We start from the raw sequence: 27,606 nt of genomic DNA, 5'->3' as shown, positions 1-27,606 counted from the left end.
GCTGCACGTACTCACTCTGCCATTCGAGTAAAACGCTAGCAGCATTACTATAGGTGTTCATTTGCTTCCCCTGAAACATTCCCAATCACATCGAGCGTATGGTGCATTATTGTTTCATGCATCATTAAACGCTTAATTTTCATGCAATGGCTCAAAGCCAACTCACAGTGGATAGGTAAAATCAGTCACATCCATCACCTTCAACTATGTGGCCGATGAGTCTGGCACGGCTGCTTCTCTTTCTCATTTGGATCATCCGTATACACGCGTTGGACGAAGATGGGATTGGAAATTGTGTCAATGTATCATCGAGCTGCCGATGGTTTTGCGACGAGAAGCTACAATTGCTCAACAGATCGTCGGGCGGTGCGCTGGAAACCGATTATCTCACCTCACTGCGCTATAAACCGTTGCAGGACAAGTACAACAAGCGGCACACAATATTCGTCATCCCGGGAGTGGAACCGCACTGTATCGAGCTTTCGGTGCGCTGTGGAATTAACAGCTATCGCTATTTCAATGCAAGTACTCCGCCATCGAAACGCGTAAAGTACCATCAAACAGTTCAGCTAAGGTTTCGCTGCGATCACGTGGTCGTACAGTACGTGATGTATTACGTATCGCCGAAAGATTGCTATACGGTGGCGTTGGATCAGATGCGCCACCGATCGAGAGGGCCGCTTATGCGTACCTGTACCGTCGGTGAAACACGCCACTACCGGTTGTTGGGTGACGGACGCCACTATCTACTACTGCTGTACTGCTTCAAACACGTGCTCGGGCGCATGCTGGGAGAGTATGCGTACTGGTTGTTCGTCAACAAGCGCAACACAGTGCAACAAAACTTTCAGATTATGCAGCAGCTTTCTCTCCCCAACGAAGTCATCCATGGTTCCGGCAAGACCGGCGCTAAACTGCACTGTAGGTGCGATATCTATGAGCGCTACATTCAGGAGATCAAAAGCTGCCACCGACCATTTCTGCTACCGACGCTCGAGCAGGAGGCACCGAAGCCGAACAGTACCGTGCCGGAAATTGCGGTCAAGTTACGGCCTCCCTCGAGCGGAAAGGAAAACGAAGAGCTACGCTGGCTACTGACCAAATGTGGGCTAGTTTCGTTGACGTTTGGGGTGATATCGTTTGTGATGCACATGCAGCTCAAACAGCGCATCGAAGAGCAGCTGAGCGAGGGCAGTGATACTGGGAAGCCAGACATGATCAAGATTAAGTTTATCAAGGTGCAGGAAAGTGTCGAATCGAATTCGTCTGGAGATACAATGTGACTGGAGTTTGATTCGATGGAATTTATGAATGTGGGTATGTCTTGCGTGATTGCTTGTATACTATCAAAGTTTCCTTTTTATTGTTGTCTTTTACCAGTTAGTTGTCAAATAAATAAGCATTAAATAGAACCAAATGCGTTCCAATGTTCTTTGACGCCCTCTTTCTCCAAGCAGAATAGAATCATTCCTAGTGGAAGATGTCTTACCCTTCCTTTACACCTTTTGATAAATGTTCAATTTCTCTGACCGACTTTTGCCTTTTCCAAGTAAGTGTAAATTAATTCAGGATAGCATAACTATATGATATTAATGCGTGCGACGTTGCTTTAAATTTTCCTTTTTTGAAGAATTGATAATAAATCGTTTCTTACGCAACATGATACCCCTCTCCTCATATAAATCATATCGTTGGAAGCTACTTCCACTCTCCCTTTAAAGCCGTATGACGTATTTATGCATTGATCAAGCGTTGTAAGTATGGGTATGTAGTAACAATTGCATACTTTACGGCGAATAATCCCTCTCCTAAAAGCTTTTATCACTCGAGTATGACGTTAAAAGCCTTTTAATCCTATTTTAAGCACGTACATATGCAATAATAATGCTTCACTACATTAAAAGGCTATGTTCTGGAGCTGTTTTTAGAATCCTTTCCTCGCATTGCTCCGAAAGCAAGAAAAGAGTTAATGGATATGCGCATTGAATGTATGATTCGCTTAATTCATTCTACTTACAGTGGTACTAGTGATTAGCATTGAAGATTATCAGTAAACCTATGTGTATCAAACAACACGGTACAACACCGCTAGTGTTAAAACTCCTCGCTTTTCGATAGTGGCAAAACTAGCGACAAGATTGGAAGCGTTGCGGGTAGGCAAGAATTTCATTACCTGCGAACTTGACTCGCTGAAGCGAGGCAGCATCTTGAGCAGTACCAGTACTTATTGAATTTTGCAATCTCTCTCGCCTTTGTTTTGTTCGCTAACGTACGCAAATGAAATCGTTATGCTTATAACGTCTTTCACCTTGTTGTTTCGCTTCCCACAGACATCACTCCAAGGATACGCTCGCTGATGTCGCCTATCGTAGTGTAAGCTTGTCGCATAATCAAACATCGGGCAAGCAGCTGCTTGCGCGAAGCACCAGGATGCTGGAACAAGGTACACTCACCACCGTCAACGAATCCACGCCCGCCGACACGCTGGACGATAGGGAGGTGTACGGCAGTGTGGTGTACGGGGAAGAGTCCTTCACCTCGCTACCGTCGGCACCATCCTCCCTGCCGCACCAGCCGGACCAGATGCCCTTGAGCGAGTTCGAACTGCTCGAAGCGCTGCTCAACTCGTCCGCGGGCGGACCGATGGGCAGCTTCTGGAACGCGTCCGCCACCGAAACGCCCTACACACCGTACGAGCTGCGGCCCGAGACGTACATCGTGCCGATACTGTTCGCTGCCATCTTTATCATCGGCGTGCTCGGCAATGGGACACTTATAATCGTGTTCCTCAGGCACCGGGCAATGCGCAACGTTCCCAACACGTAAGTACCGGTTTGATTTTAATCATGCACTACTGGTGTGTTGTTTCTAGGTTTGGAAGCTAGCGATGAATTGGGATGCATTCTTCACGTGCTCTTAATTTGCACAGACTTGAAAGCTTCTGAGTAATGTATAGCTTTCGAGAATTAATTTACGATGAAAGATTGATTCCATGAAAGTTTGATCGCTTAAAGACAATACAAACAAAAGATTCACAAATAAGATAATCGATTAATGACATGAATTGAACTGTTGATGAACTGTTAAGCTTGTTTGCTACACTCATAACGTGTAGAAGTCACATGGACATAAAGCAGTCACATGGACTTTTATAGTCAGCATGCTCTTGTTCATTAGCTTAACAATCATGAATTGAGTTCATGTTTTCTAAGTCTGGGACACTACTTCTGTGCAGCTTTTCATTCAATGTAAATGTTCGAATGTAAATACCAAGCTCAAAATTTGTTTTACCATTTGCTCGTATACACCATCCATCCTTTCTCCGTTGACCTGATCACCCGATATCACCAGTGCCTGCAACACCATCTAGCTCGCTTTTGTGTCACATTTAATTAAAGGTCACCAGCCACACTGAAGCATTCATTGGATAGTTGCCAAAAGCGCTCCTTCATGTCGTTTTACCATCACACGGACGGACTGTGTAGCGAGCCAAGGGTTCGGAGGGTTCGACAGTGTAAAACCGGTTATGGGAGAAATAATATCTCGCGCAAACGTTGCCAATGTTCGTACGAAAGTGCCATCGATGGTGCTAATGGTGGCCAAAAATGGGACAGAAAGCGTTCCATGCTTAATTATCCGCTGTTCGGTGAAACTTTGGATTTCAAGTGGAATGCCAACCAGCTTGGGAGCGCATTTGAATGGAGCCGAAGTGCATGGAGGTGGTTCGTTGTTGCGAGTGAAATTTTCTCTAATGGCTATGCTTTTTTTACACAGGAATGAAGTGATAACTTTTTGTGTCATTATTTCAAGAATCATTATAGTGAAAATTTGATGTTCATATTCCACGAGCTAAAGTTTTCTAGCACCGTGTCGAAGCGCCTACATGTATGCAATCTGCATGACTTTTGCTGTTTATTAAAGTTAGCCTTCATAGAACGTTGTCACTTGCCTTATGCAGTATTGCTATGTGTTAGGCGTTTCTTTCCTTAAAAAAAAGACAAAAAATCATGTGCAATCAACCAAAACATCAATGCAAAGGCGTTTCCTCGAACATTCGATTAATCTTGTAAACGATTCGAGTACACAGCATTGAGTGGGCATGTTAAACATTCCTTGCAAATCCATAGAGCATCCCGGGACGCAAAATTACTTGTCACCGTACCGAAGCATCGGAAAATCGTTCCAAGAAAATTAGGTAACGCTTCCATAGAACTTCCAACGCCGCTTTCTGTCACCGAACGCCTCTCACCCATCCGTCCATTCGTTGCGTAGAGAACGCCGTACCGAAGCAATTACTGCATTTCGGGCCTTTATTATCAGGAAGCGCGCCATGATAAACTTTCTGACAGGTCAATGAAGCCTATAAATATGAACTTTGCTTTGCGCGTCATTTTACCTCCCGCGAAGCAGTGTTCGCTTTTTTTCATGCTCGCGTCCATGCGCGGTGTCGTTTCGAAAGTGCCAGGGAGGAAGGGAAGCTACTGAAAGGCTGAGTGGAGTGGGTCTGGTGCGAGGAATAGCATCATCCCGCGCTGAAGCACCCATAAATCAACCACTTCTGCAAGGACATATTTTCGGGAATTATGACCAGGTTGGTCCATCACAAAGTCATATTAAAGTGAAAAAGAATGTTAGGCTTGTTGGCGGGGGTTTCACAGACCGATATGGTCATATCATCTGGCTCGAAGGGATATGGACTATTGTATGCGTTCCACTTCATGAGAAATGTAGGCAATAATTTTGCTATTTTTATGAATGCAGAGTTTAGATTTTAAAATCAGATCAGTATCTTCCTAGAAAGTTTAACAAGCTGACCTTTCAATTATTGGAAACTAAACACGTTCTATTTGTGTAATATTTTCCACGATTTTTCTGACGCATTGGCTAGTTTGCCTGGAAGCGTGATATACTTTTGCAACGATCCATATGCGTAACGTTGAATGCTATTAGATAGACCCACTGGTGAACGGCCTTTAATTGGTAGGAAATGTCGTCGGATGCTGTATTCTGCTGTATTCTTGTTCACGATTAGAATTCCCATACGGGCGACAAGCAACCAGGCAAAACGACAAGGAAGCCAGTCAGCCAGGCTTACATCACGGTAGTCGCACAATCGAAATTAATGTGCTCTGTGGTGCCTTATCCGTTAGGCGTGGTCGATGGCTGGTTTTCCCCGTTAGTGGTGGCGACCGTTTCGAATAAACAAGCACGATAAATGCAATTTACGGTATCCTGCTCGCTCTTGTTCCGCTGTCTCATCTCGCCCTGTGCCCCCGGTCGTTGGCGCTTTCTTCGAATTGGCTTTTTTTTTATACAGGGATTAGTTTTGTATTGCAGCGTTCGGTAGCGTACTTGTCGGTTGCAACAACAAAAAGTTGATAGCTCTCTGCAAAGTGTTTTTATTTCGCTTTGTTTTGCTCTTTGCCGTATCACGATACGTTGCAGCGAACAATAAAATTACAGCAGTGAAACAAAACAGCAAAAACCACATCACAACGTTTATCCATTTAGTGCACCCGGGAACACGTGAACGGGTCAGAGTGTATGGACTAATGAGCGTGGCGCGTTGAAACCGCTGCAATCGCGGGCGTACGACCGGATGAGAAGTTGTTCCCGGAATGGGTGGAAAAGCTTTTCCGTCACCTTTTCGCTTGCCACATTTATTTGCTGCGTGATCTAATGTGTGTTTGAGTGTATACGTGCATTTGCCATGGTGATGTTATTTATGGTTACCTGGGGGAGAAAAACAAGTTGTTTTCCTTGTCGGTATAACGGTGCAAGGCTTGATGCATAGAAAATCACCTTTATAAAGAGCTTAATGTGGTTGAAAGTGTTCAAGCAAGCTCAAAAAGTACTAAAAGCATATAATTAGCGCCTAAATGTATACAATACATGAAAGCCTGCAATGTTGCAGTCAAAGGAACCATAAAATTATGGTTAGACATTAAATATTATTTAAACTGCGTTACGATAATCTAGAAAAGTCCATCTAGCTTATGTAATGCTGTGATTTATAAAGTTTTGAAAAAACAAAAAAACAGTTTTTTTTACAAAATTAAACTTCAAGTAAATATAACACAAAATTAAAATGTCAAAATGCCTAATTTAAAACAAGCGTATTTAATAAGATAATTTTACGAAACTGTATACAAGAGGAGTACAACAAATGTTTCGTTTATAAAACATTTTTCGGTTGCATTCCGTTGTCCTATTAGAAGAAACATTAATCAAATGCAAGTGCATCGCATAGCAACTACATGAAGGAAATAAAAACCATTCCATTTCGCCGTCCACGACTTAGGACTTTCCGGTGAAGCAGTTTCCGGTCACGGTATGACTCTAGCTCGTAATTTCATCAATTATTAGCCTCACCATAGTCAAACGTGTATCGTTTGACCCGTAGAACTTACCAGACCAGCATCGGTTTTTGCTGTTCCCTCTTTCTCTCCCCCAGCACAGCAATGCAAACCGAATGCTCCACCAGCACACCATAATGTTGTAAGTGGAATAGTATCCGTGTCACGTAATATCGAAGCACGAGCAGTATTTGCTCTTTTGTGTGTGGCGTATTTTCTTACAGTGTCCTTCTGCTAAGTGCAACCCAATTCGACGCCAACACATTCCAACGGCAACTGTACTGTTTGTACTAAATTAATTAACTACCATGATGCTCCGCCCGGATGCTTGCCGTGTTGCCGTTCCTTTGTACTGACTGTTTTTTTTTCTCTTCTGTGTACTCTTTTTGCCTGCAGCTACATCCTATCGCTGGCCTTAGCCGACCTGTTGCTGATCGTAACGACCGTGCCGTTTACGTCCATCATCTACACGCTCGATTCGTGGCCGTGGGGCAGCCTGCTCTGCACGTCGTCCGAGTTCATCAAGGACGTGTCGATCGGCGTGTCCGTGTTCACGCTCGTTGCCCTGTCGGGCGATCGGTTTTTTGCCATCGTCGATCCGCTCCGGAAGTTTCACGCACACGGTAAGATTCGCTGCAGGAGTTTGCTGTTCCGTTGATGATTGTTGATAAAGTTTCGCTGTTTAATCAGTGTAGTTTTGATTACCGGGCCTGCAGCTCATGCAGGTGGAATGTAAAAACTTTCCGCTACGCCCGTGATTTCCAAGCACACACACACATATATACATTTTGTATCCATCACGTACACCTTATAACACTGAGTGCGTTACAAAACTGAAGCAAAAATGCGATACTTCGTTTCACTTGCATCTTCTCATCCTAGTGCTGGAGGAAATCATTTCATTACCTTTTTCCGCTCGATATACACTCAAACACTACACACACGCGCACACATGTCTTGTCGTACCGGTTCGGGCCGCACACGCACACACACTCATTGCAGTAGATCCTTTTCTAGGTGGGGGACGGCGTGCGACACGGATGACCATCACGACGGCGGTATTAATTTGGCTGCTGGCCATCGCGTTCGCCGTACCGGCCATCGTTGGATCACACATCAAGGTAGGATCACTGGCGAAAGTCACGAGAAAAACACACGTATCTCATTGTAACGTTGGCTTATATTGTGTAAAGTATGCACAAGATTGGAAAATATAATGGATAGGGGGGAAAAACGGTACCAAATTAGCTCTAATGACAGTCGCTGTTCGTGCAGCTGTTGGTAGTAGTTGCTAGAGAGGTTATGCATTAATTTGCTAATGCATGAGAAAATGTGATTTATTGCAATCTATAAAAGTAGAACGTACAATTTAATTTACGTACAAAGTAATATTTAAATCATTCGTGAATGTAATGCAGATTGTAATTAATACACAATGAGCAATTAAACTACCATTTTCCCTTGTCATTTAATTAGCGCCTAAATGCATGCAATGTTTGTGTTATCTTGTTATGTTGTACTATTTACTACCTTTTCAGCCATAAATTGGTATTCAATAATCAATATCACAAATATACAGTATGCATTTAGGCGCTTTTTATTTAATTCAATACATTGTTTCAAAATTTGGGAAAAGAAGATTAATATAATTCGTACTGAATTTACGCTAATCTTGTTAAAAAACATTATTTATTTAAAAAAAAAAGTCTTTAAATTCATCACATTAACTGGTAGCACAATAAGCTCGTGATGAAAAATCGAAACATTCTTACTGATTTATTTGATAAACAAAAAACTAGCATCAATGTATGTCCTTAAACATAAGCCAACTTACTCGCCATTGTTTTGAGTAGAAAGATATTTGTTGGAGAACGTCTACATACTTACCAGTACTAGTGTGCTTGCGGCATTCGGTCACATTGACGTCCTTTCAAACACTCCCTTTTCCAGACCGTCGTCGTCAACAAGGACGTGTCGTTTTACTTCTGCTACCCATTTCCGGACGAGTGGGGCTCCCAGTACGCCCGGGGGATGGTGCTGGGCAAGTTTCTCGTCTACTACGCCGTGCCGCTGTTCATAATTGGCATCTTCTACGCACTGATAGCGCGGCATCTCATCCACAGCGCCAAACACGTACCGGGCGAGATGCAGGGCACCGTGCGACAGGTAAGTGCAATCCGTGCCGTACCGAACGTGGCGCCACGTTTCGCTGCCCTTTTCTCCTTCTCATGCGCGTACGGTGAATGAAAGACGAAGCAGTCTCTGTAGTGCATGGATACAGTAATGTGGCATAGAAAATGGTATGCCAGTGATAGAAAATGGATAGTGAATAGGAGAATCCTGCACACTGAAGATGGCTGGCTTTAGTTGCACGAACGGACTAGCCCATGATGTGCTGGTTGTGGAAAAATGTGTTGCATAGAAAATGTAAACTAAACATCCTTCCGACGGACTGATCATCCTTCTACATCGTGTTGGTTCGAGTTGTGGAGTGTAAATTTTATTGCCAAGCTTGAACAATATTTTCTCTTTACTTTTTTATCTTATTTTTTTTTCAACAAAGTAGCTTCCCGCAAGCATAGACCCACTACTTTTCAAGCAGTTGCTACCAGGATCAAGTTATCCGAGTTGCTACGAGCAACGGCGCTGCTGCAAAGTCAATGGAAAGTGCACTGATTATGCAAAGCTTTCTTTGTGTTATGTTGTCCTTTAATAAAGCCACGGTCAATGTCTCTACCGTGGCAGAAATCTGATTGTACAGTTTGTGTACCATTTTTCTACCATTCGCCCCGCTCGGCATTGCATTGCACTGGGCTGGAAAAACTTCTGTTATTTGTGTTGCGCTTAAACCTGCGGTTCAGTGACTAGTCGGGTAGGTAAGCAGAAGTTACCATGTGCATTTATTTAATCTTGCGAGCGCATCGCAATGTTATTTACAGTTTCAATTTAAATTACTTTTCTTTTTACGCAAAGGTAATGCTGAAAACCTGAGCGAAAAAAATAGCAGTTGCATTTGTTATCATGCTAGGCTGTTATTTTACTTTTTGGCAAATAAATCACACCATTGGTACTCGCTGAAAATCATAACCTTTTTGATCGATTTTGTTTTAATGTCCTGTTTTAAAACGTAACTGGTGCTTTTCATTCACCCTACATTCAAGTGCTGCCACGTAAACCGGAGGATATTACCCGGCTAACGCGAACCGTTAAATGTGGTAGCTGCTTTCAATGCTTTTATGGATTTTTGTAACCAGATTATGGGCGCCATATCAAGCCCGGGAGTGAAAGCTGATTGTAAAACCCTCTCCGCAGCAGAGGGTGTGAGCTTTCAATGGCGGGGTGCAGAGAAATGGTTGCATTTCAGGTAGCCCAGCACCGGTAGCGATGGCATAATGCTTCAAGTGCGTGGAACATTGCGCACCAAGCAACAGACACCAACTTTCCCCCGTTATCGGTGGAAACAGTATAAAACGATAACAGGTGCTGTAAAAGTTGCGATTATAATCGGATGAACTCTTGACATGAAGCTGCACACTGTCAGAAGCAGCGTCATATTGAGCGGATTTAAAAACTGAAGGGCTTTTGTTGCGTGTTGCATACATTTAGGCGTTTTTTGTCTCATGTCTTGCTGGTGAGGTGTAGGACGTCAAGTCCGCAAAGTAATTACTTTTTTTTTATTTGTCAACTACAGTAAGCCCAAATAATTTTCAAACAGGGAACATTTATTAAAACTTTTTTACAAAGTAAACCTATTAAAAAACCAGATACGACGTTCATTTTAAAAATAACCTTCATCACTAAATCAAAGTCAATAAAGCGGTGCACTCGGGTGTAAAATAAATACTTCCTACACATGCGAATAGCGTGAATATACTTACACGTGGTTTATTTTGTTTTTTTCTTCCCTCGGACCGGCAAACTTTTCAACTCGAACACCGTGCCATGTTTATACGACGCCCACCATCACCCACACCCGCTGCCGGGTGAATTTTTTCACATGAAATCTCCACCGATCAACTTTAACATTTGGCGAAACTTTCCAAACGCGACGTGGGTAATACGGCATACACCACCCACAGATCAAAGCCCGCCGGAAAGTGGCCATCACCGTGCTAGCGTTTGTGGTCATATTCGGTATCTGCTTCCTGCCTTCGCATCTGTTTATGCTGTGGTTCTATTACAAGTGAGTATCAACAACATCGCTGCGACGTTGAAATGGTGTAAATATTTAAACATGTCAGTTTGCGTTCTACTTGTAACATTTTTAACGTTTGCTCAAGGAAGTGCGAACTGTTTGCGCCTAAAAGTAGGCAATTGGTGCTGCATTTCGTTTAGAACTGTGTATGTTCTTTTTTTCAAACGATTCATTAAAAAAACCTTTATACATACAGATATCATATAGACTCACATAAGAACATGATTTATTAGATAATATAAAGAATATTGCTGTTGAATATTGAAAGCATGCATCGCTGGAAAATCCCAAAGCTTAAACGCTCACTCAACGTAAGAATTTATTTTTGTGTCTTTTAAATGCTTCAATTAATCTCGTTTTGCTCGCTTTGAGTGTTTTGAAAGTTCTAAATTCTCTTCAAAATTTTTGTTTTACACTCTTCGTTCACGAGAACGAAAACTTTTTATTGTGGTGTAAGACTTGAAAGAATCTTTCTCAAAGTGCAACGAACCACCCATGCGCAACAATGCATCAGATGTATGTACATGGCTTTAGGACTTCTTGTAACCATCAACAAGGTGCAATTTTTGATAATTTTCCTTGTGATATTGTTTAGCAGATCATTTGTTATATCTTTTCATTAGCTGAAAATATTTTAAAACAATAAAGAAATTGTCTCTGGAATGAAGCAAGCACTTATTGTGGATTGTTAAATTGTCTTAAACCCAAAACTCGCACGGAGAAAATCGCTTTTTACACAGAATCATCATCTCCTTCAGAAGCTATGCCTTTAAATGCATAACTGTTAATTTCCAAGTTTAAACCAGCCATCAGTGTTCAACCGTGTGCCTTAACCCTTGCCTTGGGTATTCAACTTTGGCAACAGTTTGGCGGATATAGTTGTACCATAATAATTGCACAGCTAGATGAACAGCGAACGAAAGACTGCTGTAGACTTCCCATGGACGGGGTGCTCAACTATACCGCAGAACAAAATCACCACAAAACACATCACAAACTGCCATGTCGTTCGTTACGAGTGGTTTGGAATTTGAAAAATGGTTGCTCTTGTTCCTGTCGTGAAGCATGAATCATTTCGGAGCTTTTGTTTGTTTTAATGAAGTTTCTCGGGTGCAAGAGTAACGTTACATCGCCTCCGATGGCTTTCGGTGCGGTAGAACCAAACTGTTCGCTCCCTTTGAGTTTCCGTGATGCGTAACTTTTCCCTCACATAGGGCAATGATGGTTTGTGAGTTTTTTTTCTGTGTATATTATTATTTTTATTTTGGGAATTAGCTGCAAGGTGATGTAAATAACGATGTGATCCGTTGCATACATGTTGTTTGAAAGTTTGGATGTACCTTCAAGGAGATGAATATATTTTGAAGATTGTGTAATGGAATGCAAACAAGTCCATGTGGTTTATATGCATCAGGTAAGCCAACATAAAAGCTATCAAAGAACATAGAGACTAAGCAAATGTAACGAGATTGTTTAAACGTTTTTATTTTGGACAGTCATACGGGCTGAACGTTCAACTGATGCAAAAAAGCCTAATTTTAAACAAATTCATACTATTACCGCCCTCTGATAGACAAGCAAAAGCTTGATGGATTTTAAAAGACGGAAATTGCTTCAGCTTTGCGTCTAAACATTAACAAAAGCTTGAACCATTTTAGGGGGGAAAGAGTACCATTTTACCGTGCCCATTCATCTTGTGGGAACACTTTAAAGAAGCATGTCGAAAGTGCTGGCGCTAAAATGCTGCCATCCATCAATGTATGCCTCACTTAAGCTCCCTGCTTGAATCCATAGTCGCACAGAAATGCTTGTTCATTTCTTACAAACCGCAAAAACACAGAAAACCACAAATGCGTTAAACCTTCCACCGGTGATGAAATACGTGATTTGCGGATTCACGCAGGATTGTGCCGGTTTCGTGTGCGGTAAGTATGTACAAAATCTCTCCCCCTCTCTCCCCAGTACATTTCGTTTCACGGATCAACCAAATAAACGCCCCGTCATCGCTGCTTGCCCGGCGACGTCAACGCCATTTGCCATTTGTGTGTGCCAGCTTTCAACAATGAGATTGCTTCTTCACATTGCTGCCTCGATGATTCCGAAGGCAAAGATGGCAAAGCGTTTGCGCCGCTTTTTGCGCCACCATGTGGCAATGAGGGAAAATTGTTTGATTGCACTGGCTGCCATGAAATGTACGATTAGTGCGAAAGGCGCGTATGGCGCAAATGGGTGGCTAAATAATGAATTATAATTTGTTTAAGACGCACAAGCTACTAGCGCGTGCTGATGGATTTTGTTTTTGTTACGATCTAAATTATTAACGAAATTACACGATGTTGCTTTATTTAATCTATCTGTGCTTGCCCGTTTTACCAATTACACTGCAATTTGTTAAGTAAACAGGCGACGGGAAACCAAAAGCAGCAAAAAAGCAACACAATTTTATACCCATTTGTCATACGAAGTGGAGGCAATTTATCATTGGTTGGTATTAAATTTGTTGTTATGGTTAATTAGGATTGTAAACCTGAAGTGTTTTCTTTCCCCTGCAATTAAATAATTGAAATAAAGTCTTGAATCGTATCAAGCACTTGCCGTTACATGCCCTTTTAGTATTCTTTCCAGCAAAGCAATGCGTTTTATTTATATTGCTCATAAAGCATTTTAACAAATGGGAGGGACCGAAAGGTTATCTCTTAAAGGGGTGTTGAGTAAACATTACCCTTTAAGCCAGCTTTAAGCTGGATTAGACTTACGGACTGGTGTGAAATGATTATTTTTATTTTTGTGTGAATTTAAGTTTTGTTTAATGTATTAAAATATTTATTTTAACATTTTCCAACTAGAAAAAAAAGATTGTTACTACAATTGAATCAAAATCACAATAAAACAACATATTGCATATCTTCAGGCGAAGAGTAAAAGTTAAGGCAGATAAAACTCCTAAAAGTATGCATTCGGTCAGACAAAACTACCTGCTACGTCGTTTATCATAAAAAAGGATTCCAATCACACCCATCGCACCCATATAAAGAATCAAAATGATTGCTTTGAACATCGTCCAATATTTCGTATCAACCTTTTTTTTTGCACTTTTGCAAAAGCACATTAAAAAAAAAGGATCTCTTTCATCCCACATCCTAATTCTTATGCATAAAAGTTATGGTTGTTCCACGCGCCTGGTTTTCTTTTTGCTTTCCATCTCGTATAATCTATTTCTACGGAATTTCTCTACCTATTTCTGAGATTTGTTTCCCCCTTTTGATAACCGTTCAGCAGCTGTCGTAGGGATGTCGATGTGACTGATGCTGTCTGATTCGCCTTCATTACCTTTGATGATGTGGAAAAACCTACGCTTTAAAACTGATTTTCAAGCAATTATAGCAAAGTTGTGTAGGATTGCAAACGCTACAACGTGGACGCAAATTGACTGAAATGAACCGAGTGGAAAGTTTTACTTCGCTAAAGCTTAAGTTGTTTTATAAATAGTTTTAACCCGTTTGCAGGTGGAAATTATACGCAAATTTCATGAAATTTTCGTTTCCTCTTATTCGTTTTACAGTCCAAATTTCAACGAAGATTACAACGGGTTCTGGCACGTGCTGCGAATAGTGGGCTTCTGCCTTTCGTTCGCCAACAGCTGCGCCAATCCTGTGGCTCTGTACTGTGTGAGTGGTGCCTTCCGGAAACATTTCAATCGGTATGTATAGTTGCACCATTCAGTGCAACAAAAAGTAGCGACAGTGTTTTAGTTGTAAGTACATCAGATATTTTCTTTATCGAGTGAAATGGCCAACTCCTTCAAAATGAACCGGATCATGCACAAGCAGGGTCATGTCCACATTGACCGGTTCCCTTGTTACTTAATGAGGACTACGTTTTTTGCCCTCCTTTTTTTGCACTATTTAATTCGTTCAGCTTCAGCCTAGATGTAGGCAATGTTCTGTTCTATTCAGGACCTTCATCAACCCGAAAGGGGTCTTGCAAAAAAAAAAACCCCTTTACAATCGTGTAAGGTTTCGTGTTTGTTTTCATTTTACTCATCTTTTTTCTCTTTTTCTTTCTCCATCTCTTTGCCTAGGTATCTTCTGTGCGATGGTAGCTCCAACAGTCGGCGACGGCACGGAGACAATCTGGCACCGAGAGACACGTCCCTCACCAGCACCATGTCCCGCCGTTACACCAGCAAACGGATGCAATCGCTACGAATGTAAGAAGCATTTCCGGCAAAGCAAGAAATGGGATTAGCAGTAAGGATGGGGAATTGAACGGGTTGGATGAGTTCCGTCAAAGGGTTCGGTCAATGACGGACGTCACAGAGCGTCGCTGGGGGTTTAAGCTTCTTCGATTATTTTTTGTTTGCATCGGTGTGAAGTTGAACACACCTCGGGCAACTCAAAAAAAAAGCGAAGGATGAAATCAGTGAAATAAGGTTGTAGTGAATCCGTTTTTCTTTCAGCTATCCGCTATTACCAAAATAAGCGTTGGGAAAACTAGTTTTTACAACGACAACAAAAATCGTCCCACAATGCAGTCGTTACTGAAAAGGTATCGGGGTTTCACGGAGATGGTGTCTTTACAAGACGATGCTATGCTCCTGCTCACCGATGGGAAACCGATGAGCTTTCTGTCCCACACGTGTTCTTTTCCATGTATTAATGGGGAGGTTTTGCAAAAGGGAAAACACACACATACACACACACACATCAGAAGCACACAAAAAGTCCTTTACTGGCACTGTCAGATGTACGGTGAACCCACTCTTGAATAAGCATGTGGGTGGGATCTTACAATGTCGATTGGTTGGGAAAACATCGTGCACGTTGTCATAATAACTTAGGTTGCTGAATTTGACTCGAAGGTAAACGGTAAACGCAAGGTATGATCGAATTGTTTATAATATCTGCGGTTTGTTTGTCTTTTTTCTTCTTTCTTTTGCTTGCGCCAAGACCAACATGACGTAGGCAATGATTGAAAATCAAGAAAAACATCAATAATGTTACTGGTTGGCTGTAGGATGTCTACACATATTCATGATGGAATTGGTTTAGCTAAGGTGTTTGCATAATATGACTCCATCAGTAAAACGATAATGTAAAATATGATGATTTGTAACATCAAACCATTTGCTTGCACCGAGATAGATCTGCTAGGTGGTGTACTGTTACTTCAAAGCAACTCAACTACTGTCATAATCAATTCACAGTACGAGTAAGCATATAAGCTAATTAAGTTGAGGAGAAAATCACTACTTTGGACGCGTTTCAATCAGCAGTTTTTCACTCACACCTTCGAGCATAATGTATTAGACATGTTTGATACGTTCTGCAATTTTCCAGAACGAGCTACGCGGTCATGCCAGCCTATATAGGCTTTTGAGACTTATTAAGTACCAGTCGGATAGCCAGATCCCTGCTACATGAACTATGAGCCTTACAGGGTTTACCAAGTCACTTTGCGATGTGAGCTGCACAATTCATCTCACTTGAGACGTATTTCTATTCTGATGCGCTACTTCATTTGGCCCGAAATAATTTTCTATTCCGCCGCATTCATTTTCATCCACTATATGAAGTCTTGTTAGCTGGGGATGTTAGCTGGAGCCGTCCGCGATGTTTACATTTTTTTTTTTCAAAATTAATTTTTTGTGTGACTTGGTAAACCCTGTATAAGGCTTGAACCCACGATTTGTACGACTGTACCTCGGGAAGTTTGATACCATCACTGAGATTATTTTATGAAAGTCTCAGTTTGACATAGCAAACTACAAAAAAATGTAGTGCAATGTTTGAACATAGTAAAATTAATTCTCATCCTGGTCACGGCACCAAACTAAAGTTGTTGAGGTAGTTTTTTTTTATTGATGTGCTCTATAATTGTCGAGCCGGTCTCGTAGTACAGTCGTCAACTCGTACGACTTAACAACATGCCCGTCATGGGTTCAATCCCCAAATAGACCGCGCCGCCATACGTAGGACTGACTATCCTGCTATGGGGGGAATCAATTAGTCACTGAAAGCCAAGCCCACAAGTGGGTACAGGCAGGCCTTGACCGACATCGGTTGTTGAGCCAAAGAAGAAGAAGAAGCTCTATAATTGTATGTACTGTACCGTACAAATATAACATTCATTAGTGATTTATTTTAAATATTACACTTGCTGATCCTAAACAGCTATCGTCAAAAACATATTCACACATCTCGTCCAATTAGGAAGAAAACCTATCAATTCATCAAACACCAGGCGTCTCCATCTACTCTCACGTGGAGCATATTCCTTTGAGTTGCTCATAGCAATCGCTACCAGCGACCATTTCCAGCGGCTTAGTAAAAAGGCACTCCGTACCTGCGACACATGCACACGCACATGAAACCGCATTTCTAAGAAACTATGATGAATTGCGTACACCACCAATCGAAAAGAGCTTCCAACGGCTCGTGCTTGATGGATACGATGCTTTTCCCACCAGGCACCAGGCAAAAATGTACAGCCTGTAGAGAGCCCGCGTAGAGCGTTTCATTCAAGGTATCTCTCGTGCGGTTGCCGTTTGCATTGCCCGAAAATGCGTCAGACGAGCGAAAAGCGTTGTTTGTGTTGGCTGCCCTTTTTTTCCTACATCCCCCCCAAACGCAAGCAAAACCCCGGTAATGAAGACGTTGGAAAGTGGGTAGAAAATCTTCCATAAGTAACGCGCCGTCATTAATTTCCTGTTGTCCGGTTTCTTCATACGAACGAAACGACACCATACTAAGAATGTGGCGTACAACACGTGCAGAGCACACGGTAGAGAGAAGGAAAGCCCGCAGTCCGCAGGGTAACACTAATCTCTAATGGTATCTGTCAATTTGGTGAGCCGGTTTCGTGTGCTGTGCCGTCGTTCGGTGCCCTTTCCTTTCTCACTGTTGGGTGGGATGCTGGGATGCTGATGAGGAGGGAAACGTTGCCCTATGGTGACGGTATGAGTGATATCCTATTTTTCTCTCTTTGCTTTGCCGGCAGATGATGGGTGTAATTCATTACATAGAGAAACACACACACATACGCTACAGGGAGAAAATCTCTGCGAGAAGGCTAGAAGATTGCAAATGGCTAGACGAGGCCATCGGAACCATTGTCATGTTGTCGTCGTCTTTGCGTGAAGGTCACACTGGCCACCATAGGGGTAGTTGGCAAAGTGACAATTTTTTTGGCACAAAACGAGAAAGAAAGCGAAAAGATGAAAGCAGCGTAACCACCGGCAACCATCTCTCATTATCATCAATAGTAGCTGCCTTGCCCTTGCGGTGTGGTCATATATGAGTTGTGAAAATTATCTAACCTTTGACGTCCACCCACCGTCACAAACCTGATCCGGTGTGCTGTCACGGTAAATTAGTGTCTTCTCTCCACGTCCAAATCGAACAAAACCGCTTATTAAAGCCATCTAATCAATAAGCCGTGTGGCAAATTGTGCAAATTGCGATGCCTGTACAGCGAATTGAACGATGATTAATGTTCGATACTATGCTGACGTAATCTTGACACGGGCATTTTGTGTGAGACCAGGGGGAGAAAACGAAGCATTAACACACGGCATAAGGCCGGGTTGGTTAAATATGCGGGCAAACGTCGAACGTGATCCATATTAGTATCGATTCGCTGCAAGGCGTATTGCTTTTCCCAGCTGTTACAAACAGCCCCCTGCCCCGGCTCACTGATCCCCCTCGGCGCTTATATCAAACGATGCCAATAGCCGCCGATGATCGAGGAAGAGTCGTGTATCGTTTCTTTAGCACAGATTTTTTGTTGTTTCGGGGCTGGCTTATTGATGGTTGCCAAAAATAGGACGTATCTTTACACTTGGTTTTGTTGTGGACGCGTTTGCCGTTTCCACTTAAACGCTTCCTCACAGAGCCAAGCCATCATGAGCGCAACAGCCTCGCGCGTTCTTTTGAAATTCTGAAAAGCGTATTTTGTCTGCATCGAATTGCCACCAGGCATTCGGGATATATTGGGCTTTGTTCTCTTTGGCTTTTCCTCGCTCACTCGTCCCTTCTACGAGTGCGATTTCTATTTAAACTGGCAAACAAATAACGCCACCGGTATTGAAATTCCTAGTACTATATTCGTCACGTCCTCGATGGGGATGCTTTTTTTTACGCCTTATCCCATTTTTGTTGTTGTTGTTGTTGTTGGTTGACTGTATCATCAATCCGAAAGCTGGCTAACGCACACTTTTTTTCCCGTTTGTGTTGGCTTACGCTTTTTGTTTTCTTTAATACCATTCTATTTTTCATTTCGTTTTTTCCTTTTTCCTCGTTTTTTTGTTGCTCGCCTATATTGACGTTTATTTGCAATCTTGCGTTTGTCAGCTGGTTGCGCTGTCAGCAAGGTACACGCATATACACACATACACACAGCTTCGAAAAGGCCTTTTTGCTACCTCCATTTTGCTGACGCAGTAAGCTAATTTGTTTAATTTATAGCTCATTCACTCACAAAGGGAAAGTGACACTGCTGTGTGTGTATTTTTATTCCCATTCCACTCCCGGTAAGGTTAGGTAGAGCAATATGGCTGCTAATTGTTACCGTGCGCCGAAAATAGTGGAAAGGAATACCAACATTTTCGCAGGAAAAGGTTTCCAGAAAGGTTTTTCGGATAGTGTGTACTTACTTTCCTTTGGCATTTTGTTTTGTTTTCGTAGCAGCAGGAGGCGAATGCAATTAAATGAGATTGTTACAAAATTGACACCGTCGGCAGACGTTCATTAAATGGCTTTCCATCCTTCTCGTCTGCTCGGTTGCTTGTTTGATGCTTTTTCATTGCTTGTATCTTCAGTAACATTTTACCAAAGCAAGCATGTGCTGTTCGGCTGCGGCTGTGGTGCCGTGACCAGGATCTGTATAATTTTAACTATTTTTTAATAAAGTTTCACGACACCAGTCAACATTTCAACGCATTTTTCGATTCAATTTAGACGCCGAAATGGTTGCTAGTAGGGTGAGTCGCAAACCGTGTCGATAATCAGTTCAAATTTAAGTTAAGCCCAAGGCAAATGATTAAAATAGAACGACTTAGCAACTAGAATATGGAATGATATTTTTGAGCCTAACTGACACTTTCGTAGAACAATCACAGTCACGTCATCAAACATTTCAATTCCATTAAGCTCCCTATTGTGAGTGAAAAACTCCCAATTCGATCGTGTCCAAAGAAGTGACTCATCTCATCCACTGTAATAGCTTCTTGTACGGTGAATTCATCCCAACAACGTAAAACACATTTTCCCCGTATTCGCAACAATCGACACTCCTGCGAATCAAAATCTTCAGGTCAAATCTACTTTGATGTCTACCGTACGTTGCAAAGCAATGCATCGTTTGCTGCACTGAATAATAGAATTCGGTTCGTGCAGCCGAGCCACGAAGAGCATACAATCAGCTAAGAAGCATTCGGAAAAAACCACACAAAAATCGATTCCACACCAAGCTTGGTTGTCGTTCGAGAGTACACACAGTCGTGATTAATTAAATGCGTACCAATTACGGACCGTATGCGTGAGCCCAGCAGTCTTGTGCGGGCGAGATGTGGATCTGCATATGCACTAGTTTTCAATTGAAATCTGGGTGTTTGAAAATCACGTTTATTCTTTATCCTTTCTTTTCAATTCCAAAGCAATCTACACGTGGGATGATGAAATGGGTCAGCTGTCAGCTGTTGGGCCCTTGGTACTGGGTCGTTATTGTCGGAAGCTCGCCCGTATGCTCTCACGTCACGGTTGGTAGATGGTGTAGTGAGAACAAGATTCAATTTCTCCTTGTGAAATTGCCTCAATAGTGTAGGCAATTGAATTCCGTAAACTAAACACACTGCTGTGAGATTAAGAACTTTACACACATCCTCTCTTCTCATTCCAATATCCATTTGTTAATTCTCAAACCTATGGAAAAAGTATGTTTCCAATTGAGAATTGAACCCATGACAAGCTTGTTGTTGTATCGTACCTTTGTCAAATGAGCTACGATACTGATCGACTCATGTTGTGCTTAAACTAACATTTAAATGTCAACGAAAGCTCAACAGTTTTAAAGATTATGCTCTACAAGAAATGTGTATGAAAATAACTCAGTTTTTTACCGCTCGGGTGAATACATTCCATAAGCCAGTTATGATCCCTTAGCAGAAATATGTTTATATCCAATAATTGAAGCACATATTCATCCAGTGATGCAATTATCTATCCATCTATTATCACTGCTTCCCTCTTTGCTGCCTTCTTCTAAGCTTACAAAAAGTGCGTTAATTCAATAATTTCCCAAGAACAGTGTCAAGATAAGCCGCAACATCGCACCATACGCTGGACGGGACACATCAGCCCAGTGGACATCTGGTTTCGGCCTCCGACACACAGCGCACCCCACTGCACGCTGTCACGGTCCGATACGCTTGAATGCGAGGAACCGTACGCGCAAAGCACAAAGAAGTCCCTAGCTCTAGCTGCCGGAACTCTTCAATTAAAGTTGCGCCAGTGCCCGCCCCGGTAACCCGAAACGGGCCACCGTGCACACGTACTCCTTCCGGGCGAGCGGTTACACCGTTTGCGGATGCTTACGGCTAACGTTGATAAGCTGTCAAGCTTCCCATCGAGCGGAAGCTAAACCCCATCTTATCGGGGATTACTCTTCGCCACAGGTGGATTACCAGGAGTAAATATCCTTGCCGGCACCCAACGGAAACACCCCACGGTAAGGCGGTGTGCGACGATTGACCTTTTCGGTGCTGTACAGAGAGTATAACTTTGATATGGTGTCTATGTGTGCGTGTGTACGTTTAGTACCAGATGGTGGAATGGTTGAAAGGTGCTGTAAAATAAAATTTGTGAGAAAATGCCATTTTCTCGTCGACTGTACGGGTGAGCAGGAAAAGATGGGAAACTTTTTAATAAACTTTCCCATGTCTGCGTGTGAAGGTGGCAGGGTTTGTAATTGGCTACCGTAACACCTCTGATAAGGATCAGCGCAGAAAGCAGAACAAAGACCGTACCGTATATTTTCAGTGCGGGAAGGATCGGTAGTGAGGGGAAGGGGACGGGCAAGGGTTGGCTCAATAATGTAAACTTCTTTTGCTGTTAAATACTTTCAAGGCAAGTGATTTAGATGATTAAATTCCAATTTCAAATTTGTTCACCATTTTCTATCCTGGTCACGGCACCAGCGTTTTTAAGCGTGTTTGTACCATTCATGCATACCGTTCCGAGAGCTTTACACCGGAAATTTTCCTTAAATACAGTGCTGCTTTTGCTTAATTTAGTCACTTGAATAACCATAGCTTAATATCTCATACAAACACGGGCATTATGGTGACGAGCCCCTTGCTGTTGGCTGTTTTATGTGAGCACTAACCTGCCCAACTTCGCACGGACGATCTCTCCAATCGGTACCGAAATTAATATGCCCACATTTCTGCACGGCGACCCAAACCACTATCTCCTATTTGGTCCCTTCCTCACACACACACACAAACACACCCCTTTTGATGGGTCTTTAAGGCGGCTAATCTTTTTGCTTGATTAAATTCGCCAAATGGCGACGTTAATCCTTGCTTAATTTCGCTCGCTTGCTGTCATTTTCCGCATCCGCTTCTTGATCCGTGTGCACACGGGGCAGCGAGGAAGCAGGATACAAACGTCAAAAACGACAAAAGGGAGAAAAGAACAAAAAAGGGATGGCGGTTAAATAAAACAGAAGAGAACGAAAATGATAACGCTTCAGTTCCACCGCCCCTAGACCAAAAACGCCCTTCGGCGTGTGTTGTGCGGGCAAAACTCAACCCAAAGCTACCAACCGTAAGTTGGTGAACACGGGGCCACGCAATGAGTGGAAAAATGGCACAAGAAAACAGGGCGGAAATGAAACAAAGCCTCCTAGTTTCCTGGATTTGTTGTTCCTCTCTCTCTGTCTCTTTCGGGTGTGGTCCGATGCCACACTGGTGGAAATCGATATTTAACGATGCTTGAAACGAGGGCAGTCTCGCTGAAGCCGATCGATTTAATCGACACAAATTACCCATAATCGTTTTGCTGCGCAATAGCTTTGCCGCGAATAAAACAATGAGTAAATGATCCGGTAATAAAAGTGCGATCAATTGCGATTCCCAACCAGTGCGGGGCATTGCTTTAATCCTCGGCGGCGGCGCGGCAAAGCGAGCGCGCGCGGTAATGATGGCCCAGTATTAAGCTAATTCAGTGTCGGTCTGATTTATCCCGGAACTAAATTGCAATAATGTTAATGGTGCCTCACTTATCGTACTGCTCTTGGTGCTTTTGTTGGGCCGAACGAGCGTTTGGGGAGGTAGTTTTGCTATTCATACATTCCCCTTTGCGTTTCGCTGCTTCAACTTTACTAACCACATCATTACTACATACGAGAGCGTACGATTGATGTAGCAGTTATGTATTAAATTTAATTAATCAATGTTGTGCTTTTCGTTGTCAATGCACAGTATATATTTAAGTAAACGTTACATGTAACACCACACGACATCGGCGGTAAGCTACAATAGAACGATATGGTTTGTGGTTTCCCGATAGATGACACTCGTTGGCTCTATCAATAGATGTGCACTGAAAGTGGTTTTGAAATGACAGAGTTTCTTTCCATGTGGCACATATACGATTCGATTTTAAGCGATGCCATGAACGCAGCACACTATAAAGGCCGGGGTACATTGTCAGTACTCGCTAGTGTAATTTCGATTTTCACAAGCGCATCTTTCGGCCGCTGGTGGAAGCTTTTTTTGATCATCGAGTGGATGTTCGTGCCGGATCTCAAAATAAAGTAGTATTTGCATCGTTTTTCGATACAAAAATGCATGTAATGCATGCAGAATATGTATATCTACCTTTTACCAAACTTTTCTCGTCCGATTTAAGTAAAATAACGTCGAAAAATAACATATTTTCTTAAGCGGCTCCAAATTGTTTGGCAAAATGCTTCGGTCAGCCGCCACCAGATGCGCTAGTGAAAATTGAAATTACACTAGCGAGTACGGACAGTGTCCCCCGGCCTTAAACTAAAAACAGAGTTCTTCTTAAGTCACCACTAAATGTTTTTTGGCTACTAAGTTAGCCAAATGCGTTGTTAAAGAACGAATGGGATTCATTTTCTTACAATCGCACGCCGTTTATCTCCGCGGGACTTCGGGATCTTTTAATGAATTAATTTTAATTTATTTTCGTGTTTCCAAGTCTGTATCACGTTTTTTTTAAATCTCATGTTTGTTTAGCGAAAATGTTTGAAAATTTTCATGAATTTGTAGGTTTTTCTTATAATATTATGGTCTAATAACGGATTCTTCAAACGGGTTGTTCGAGTCAATTCAATGATTTATTTAACATTCGATGTTCGATTGAAATTTAATACGACTTTTGCACATCCAGTAAGAACATATCCTGTGCTAATGATAGTCTTTTAAGCTTTTGGTTCTTCCTAGTACACTGAAAAAGTTAGCAAATGGTTCTGCAACAAAACAGAGTAATTACTGCAAATTACCAATCCTTTTTTTATTCATATGTGGATCTCGCGAGCTTGAAATGAAAAAGTAAGCAACTCTGTATTTTGTGTAAAAATAACTTTATGCAATCTGTAACTTTCAAACGGAGTCAAAATATGCTTTAACCTAGAGTAAATAATTCAATATCAAGATTCAATTCAACACATCAATTTGAATCAGCATTACTCATTAAACATTCACAATTCACCGCTCAACAGTTTTACTAGTTCTTCCCCCCACAAAAAACAAGGAAAAATAAACACCCCGTTTACTTTTTCTCTCTTCCGCAGAAACATCCAGGAGACGACGATCGTGATGATACCGAACGGCAACTCCAAATCCGACGGTGCCGTGCTCGAGAAGGAAATGGTCTGTTTGTCGTAACAGCGAAAGCACCATCTAGCGGGCACCGGAAACCGACCGAAGGGTGTCCCAAGGCTAGCAACGACCCACGAGCTGCCGTCGGACGAGTACACCGAGGGTGGCAATGGCTGTGCCGGGAACGGGACCGGCAACGCTGACCAAGATTTGTGGCCCACCAAAAGGGCGACAACCTGCGACCGGAAGGTGCCGACCGTCGGGTTTCGGTTGCCCCCGGGCCGTTCCGCCGTACGACCACGGCAGACGTGCGAAATGAGCAAGGTTTGATTTACGACACCTCGGTCGACAGGGCAGCTCGGTGTGTGTGTATGTGTAGGTTGGGCTTAGGTGGGCATGTATGTATGTGTGTATGTGTGTGAGTGTGTGTGTAAATATGTAAGCAAGACTGTCCATCTTCAAAATCGGAAGATAATTGTTAAGTGTTTCGGGGAAGCTTTGCGGCTGAGTAATTGGGAAGCATACATGACTGGCAGCCATATTGGGTGTGGGTAAAAATGTTTGCGCACTATTTTGGACAGTAAGGTAAGGCAAACGTAAACAATGAAATGATGCGAATGCGTCACGTTTTTATAATGTTTGTACTACTAACCCAGATGCTATAGGCAGTTAGTTTTAGCTTTACTCTATCAGAGCTTTTATTGCGCCTAAAGTTATGCAATCGGCATGACCAGATTGCGCTGTTTAGAATGAACACACAAACTCTTCCGGTATTGCAAAACTTTACTAATTCTTCCTTATGGTGCATGGTCGTCCAGAACCGGTCTGTAGCCAGGCACGTAACGGACAACCCAAATCTACACACTACCAACAGAATGCTGCCAATGTTTATGCAGCCGGCATAATTTCACATTCGGCATCGTCTTGCATTCGTGATACATTCGATAAATTTCCGGAAGAGCCAACATTTCACAGGAAGCCATCTGGCCCCAGCCCACTTTGCTACCGTAAGAGTAATTTGTGGCTTATCATGTCAGGAATTTGTCTTCGACGGTCTCAGAATCTCGCCTTCGGTCGGTAGCAATTTCGATTCAATTACCTCCACAGTGGATGCAAATATTCGAGCTGTAACCGTATCGCATTAATATTCCACACGCACGCACGCCTCCCCGCCATTCGGTTTGCAATTGTTTGCAAATGTCAAAGGTTTGCTTGATTCAAGCGAATTGCATCGGTTGGCAGAACCAAAACAGATTCATTTTGTTGCAGGTTAGCATGCGCTTGTTTTTATTTTTATTTATCTACAATCAAGAAATAAAAACATTCTTCCCATAAAATAACACACAAAGTCACAAAAAAAGGGAGTAAAATTTTGCCTTTTTTTGTCCCACAATCCCTAACCACAAAAGAGAAATCATTGCCACGGCTAAATGATTTTGCCTTCCAAGATCAAGCAACTGGAAATGCTTTTTGCTTTTCCATTTCACTCCAACGTTAAAGGGCATCAAAGCAGGCCGGGAAGACGCCCTTCCCAGAAGGCCCTCGGCTCGGCTTCCTATTCTCCTGTATGTCTGGTGTCACTTTACGTCATAAAATGCCGTTCAAAGTTGAAGTCTATGATTGAATTCGGTGCGTTTAAGTGCTGTGTTGCTAATATATGCGGGTTAAGGATGGGTTATATAGGGTGCTTCTTGGAGCAGCATTGACAGGAAAGAACAGGTCAGGCAAAATGTGTTTACCCACTGTCCAATGCCAGTTGTTAGGTAGCAATTGTTCGTTGAACTTTTGCCGAAGCAGCTAAGTGGACATCCGTTGTTGGAGAGGTTGTTAAGATTAAATCACAGGAAAAAAGGTTCCACCGAAAACGACTTCACAAACCCCAAACCGCTTCAAACAAGTTCAAGTGCAGCGAGATTGCAAACACTCGAAACATTCTAATTACAAGATAATTTCCTCCCGCACGGTGCTGTCTTATTGTTTCTGAGATAAACGCGCGGTGAAGGCACACTGAAAGAGACCAGACAAAATCCGGCTCCAGTAGAAGCAAAACAACAAAAACAGGGGCAATCCTCGTCCAGGAGCAGTCTTACGCTTATCGCTCTAATTGTCCCACTGGAAATAAATGTGTCAAAAGAAGCAAACTGTCCTGGCAACTGGCGAGTAAGAACAACTGGCGAAAGGTTAAACACAGTCACCACAAATTAACTGTGGAACTGTGAGCGGTTGTGCTTTTTCGTGCAATGTGCCACAGAAATACTAGAAAACACGGTCCCGATAAAGTGCCACCGTCGGACGGAGCTTTATCGCGACGGACGGACGCTCGAGCTTAAGATTAGTCAAACAATTAGGGCAACAATGGCATTGCGAGATGCCCGTTAGGTGTGCGACTTTTTTGCGGTAAGCAAAAGAGGGATAGGAGAGATGAAACCCATTTTTACTTCGCTTCAGAGAGATGTCAAGTACATCGCGTCTTAATTCTAAGGTACGTTGTCTTATCAAGCTTTCTTGCGTTAGGGTTTTTTTCTTGTTCTTGTGGACTTAAAGATGTTTTTTCACATTCGAATAAAAATTCAAGTCCATTATTTAACTTGCTGCCCTAAAAGCTCAATGCAACGAAAGGTAACTGACGTGTTTTTGTATCTCTTTTGTCTTTGAGCAGCTGTTTTCTGCAGATAAAAGCTACCAGCTGTTCGAGCAGTTGGTAAACGACAGCTTCATTCTCTCCCATTACTGAGCATTTTCGTGTGATCGGTTTTGCGATGCACCCGATTACGCTGCACTGTAGCTATTATTAGTTTTAAAATACTTTACAATGTTTTGAAAATAATTAAGATTTTGCTATCACTACAGATAGGATACACTATTTTAACTCTATTAAAAACAGTCTCTCGAAAATCTGCAGTGAAGCTAATTTGTAATTGAGGCACAGTTGATTTTACATGTAAATGAAGTTACTGCGTCATAGTGAAGAAAGCGTGCTTACCCAATTGTTGTACCCATTGCATACATTTAGGCGTCTTTTGCGTGAAGCATTCAAATAGGCGACGGCTTCACTAGACTGTTCGCGCCTGCTGAATAGAGCAAATTATTTACATGTTACTGTAGGGTTTTGCTACCAATGTGATCTCCATTTTAAAAGCTTTTCCCTTTCCTTTCAAGACGAAATTATGCACATTATTGTCTCAGCCTGCGACATTATTCCAACG

At 42.4% G+C, this 27,606-nt stretch overlaps 1 protein-coding gene across 2 annotated transcripts; it reads left to right on the top strand.

The window, feature by feature from the left end:
- Positions 1–165: 165 nt before the first annotated feature.
- On the top strand, positions 166–26,947 carry LOC1278242 (neuropeptide CCHamide-1 receptor). 2 transcript variants are annotated; one of them, XM_061658610.1, is made up of 9 exons: positions 166–1,317; positions 2,331–2,822; positions 6,753–6,979; positions 7,374–7,477; positions 8,307–8,522; positions 10,436–10,539; positions 14,114–14,251; positions 14,633–14,761; positions 24,373–26,947. In XM_061658610.1, the coding sequence occupies exons 2-9, from the start codon at positions 2,431–2,433 to the stop codon at positions 24,464–24,466; spliced, it is 1,404 nt and encodes a 467-aa protein (XP_061514594.1). In that variant the 5' UTR covers positions 166–1,317; positions 2,331–2,430; the 3' UTR covers positions 24,467–26,947. The 2 variants fall into 2 exon arrangements, with proteins under 2 accessions (XP_061514594.1, XP_061514593.1); XM_061658609.1 differs by having other exon boundaries at positions 7,359–7,477.
- Positions 26,948–27,606: the final 659 nt, after the last annotated feature.

This window comes from Anopheles gambiae, chromosome 3, assembly GCF_943734735.2.
Source record: "Anopheles gambiae chromosome 3, idAnoGambNW_F1_1, whole genome shotgun sequence".
Taxonomy (NCBI): domain Eukaryota; kingdom Metazoa; phylum Arthropoda; class Insecta; order Diptera; family Culicidae; genus Anopheles; species Anopheles gambiae.
Note: the sequence above shows the minus strand (reverse complement) of the source record. Positions and strands in the feature narration are given on the sequence as shown.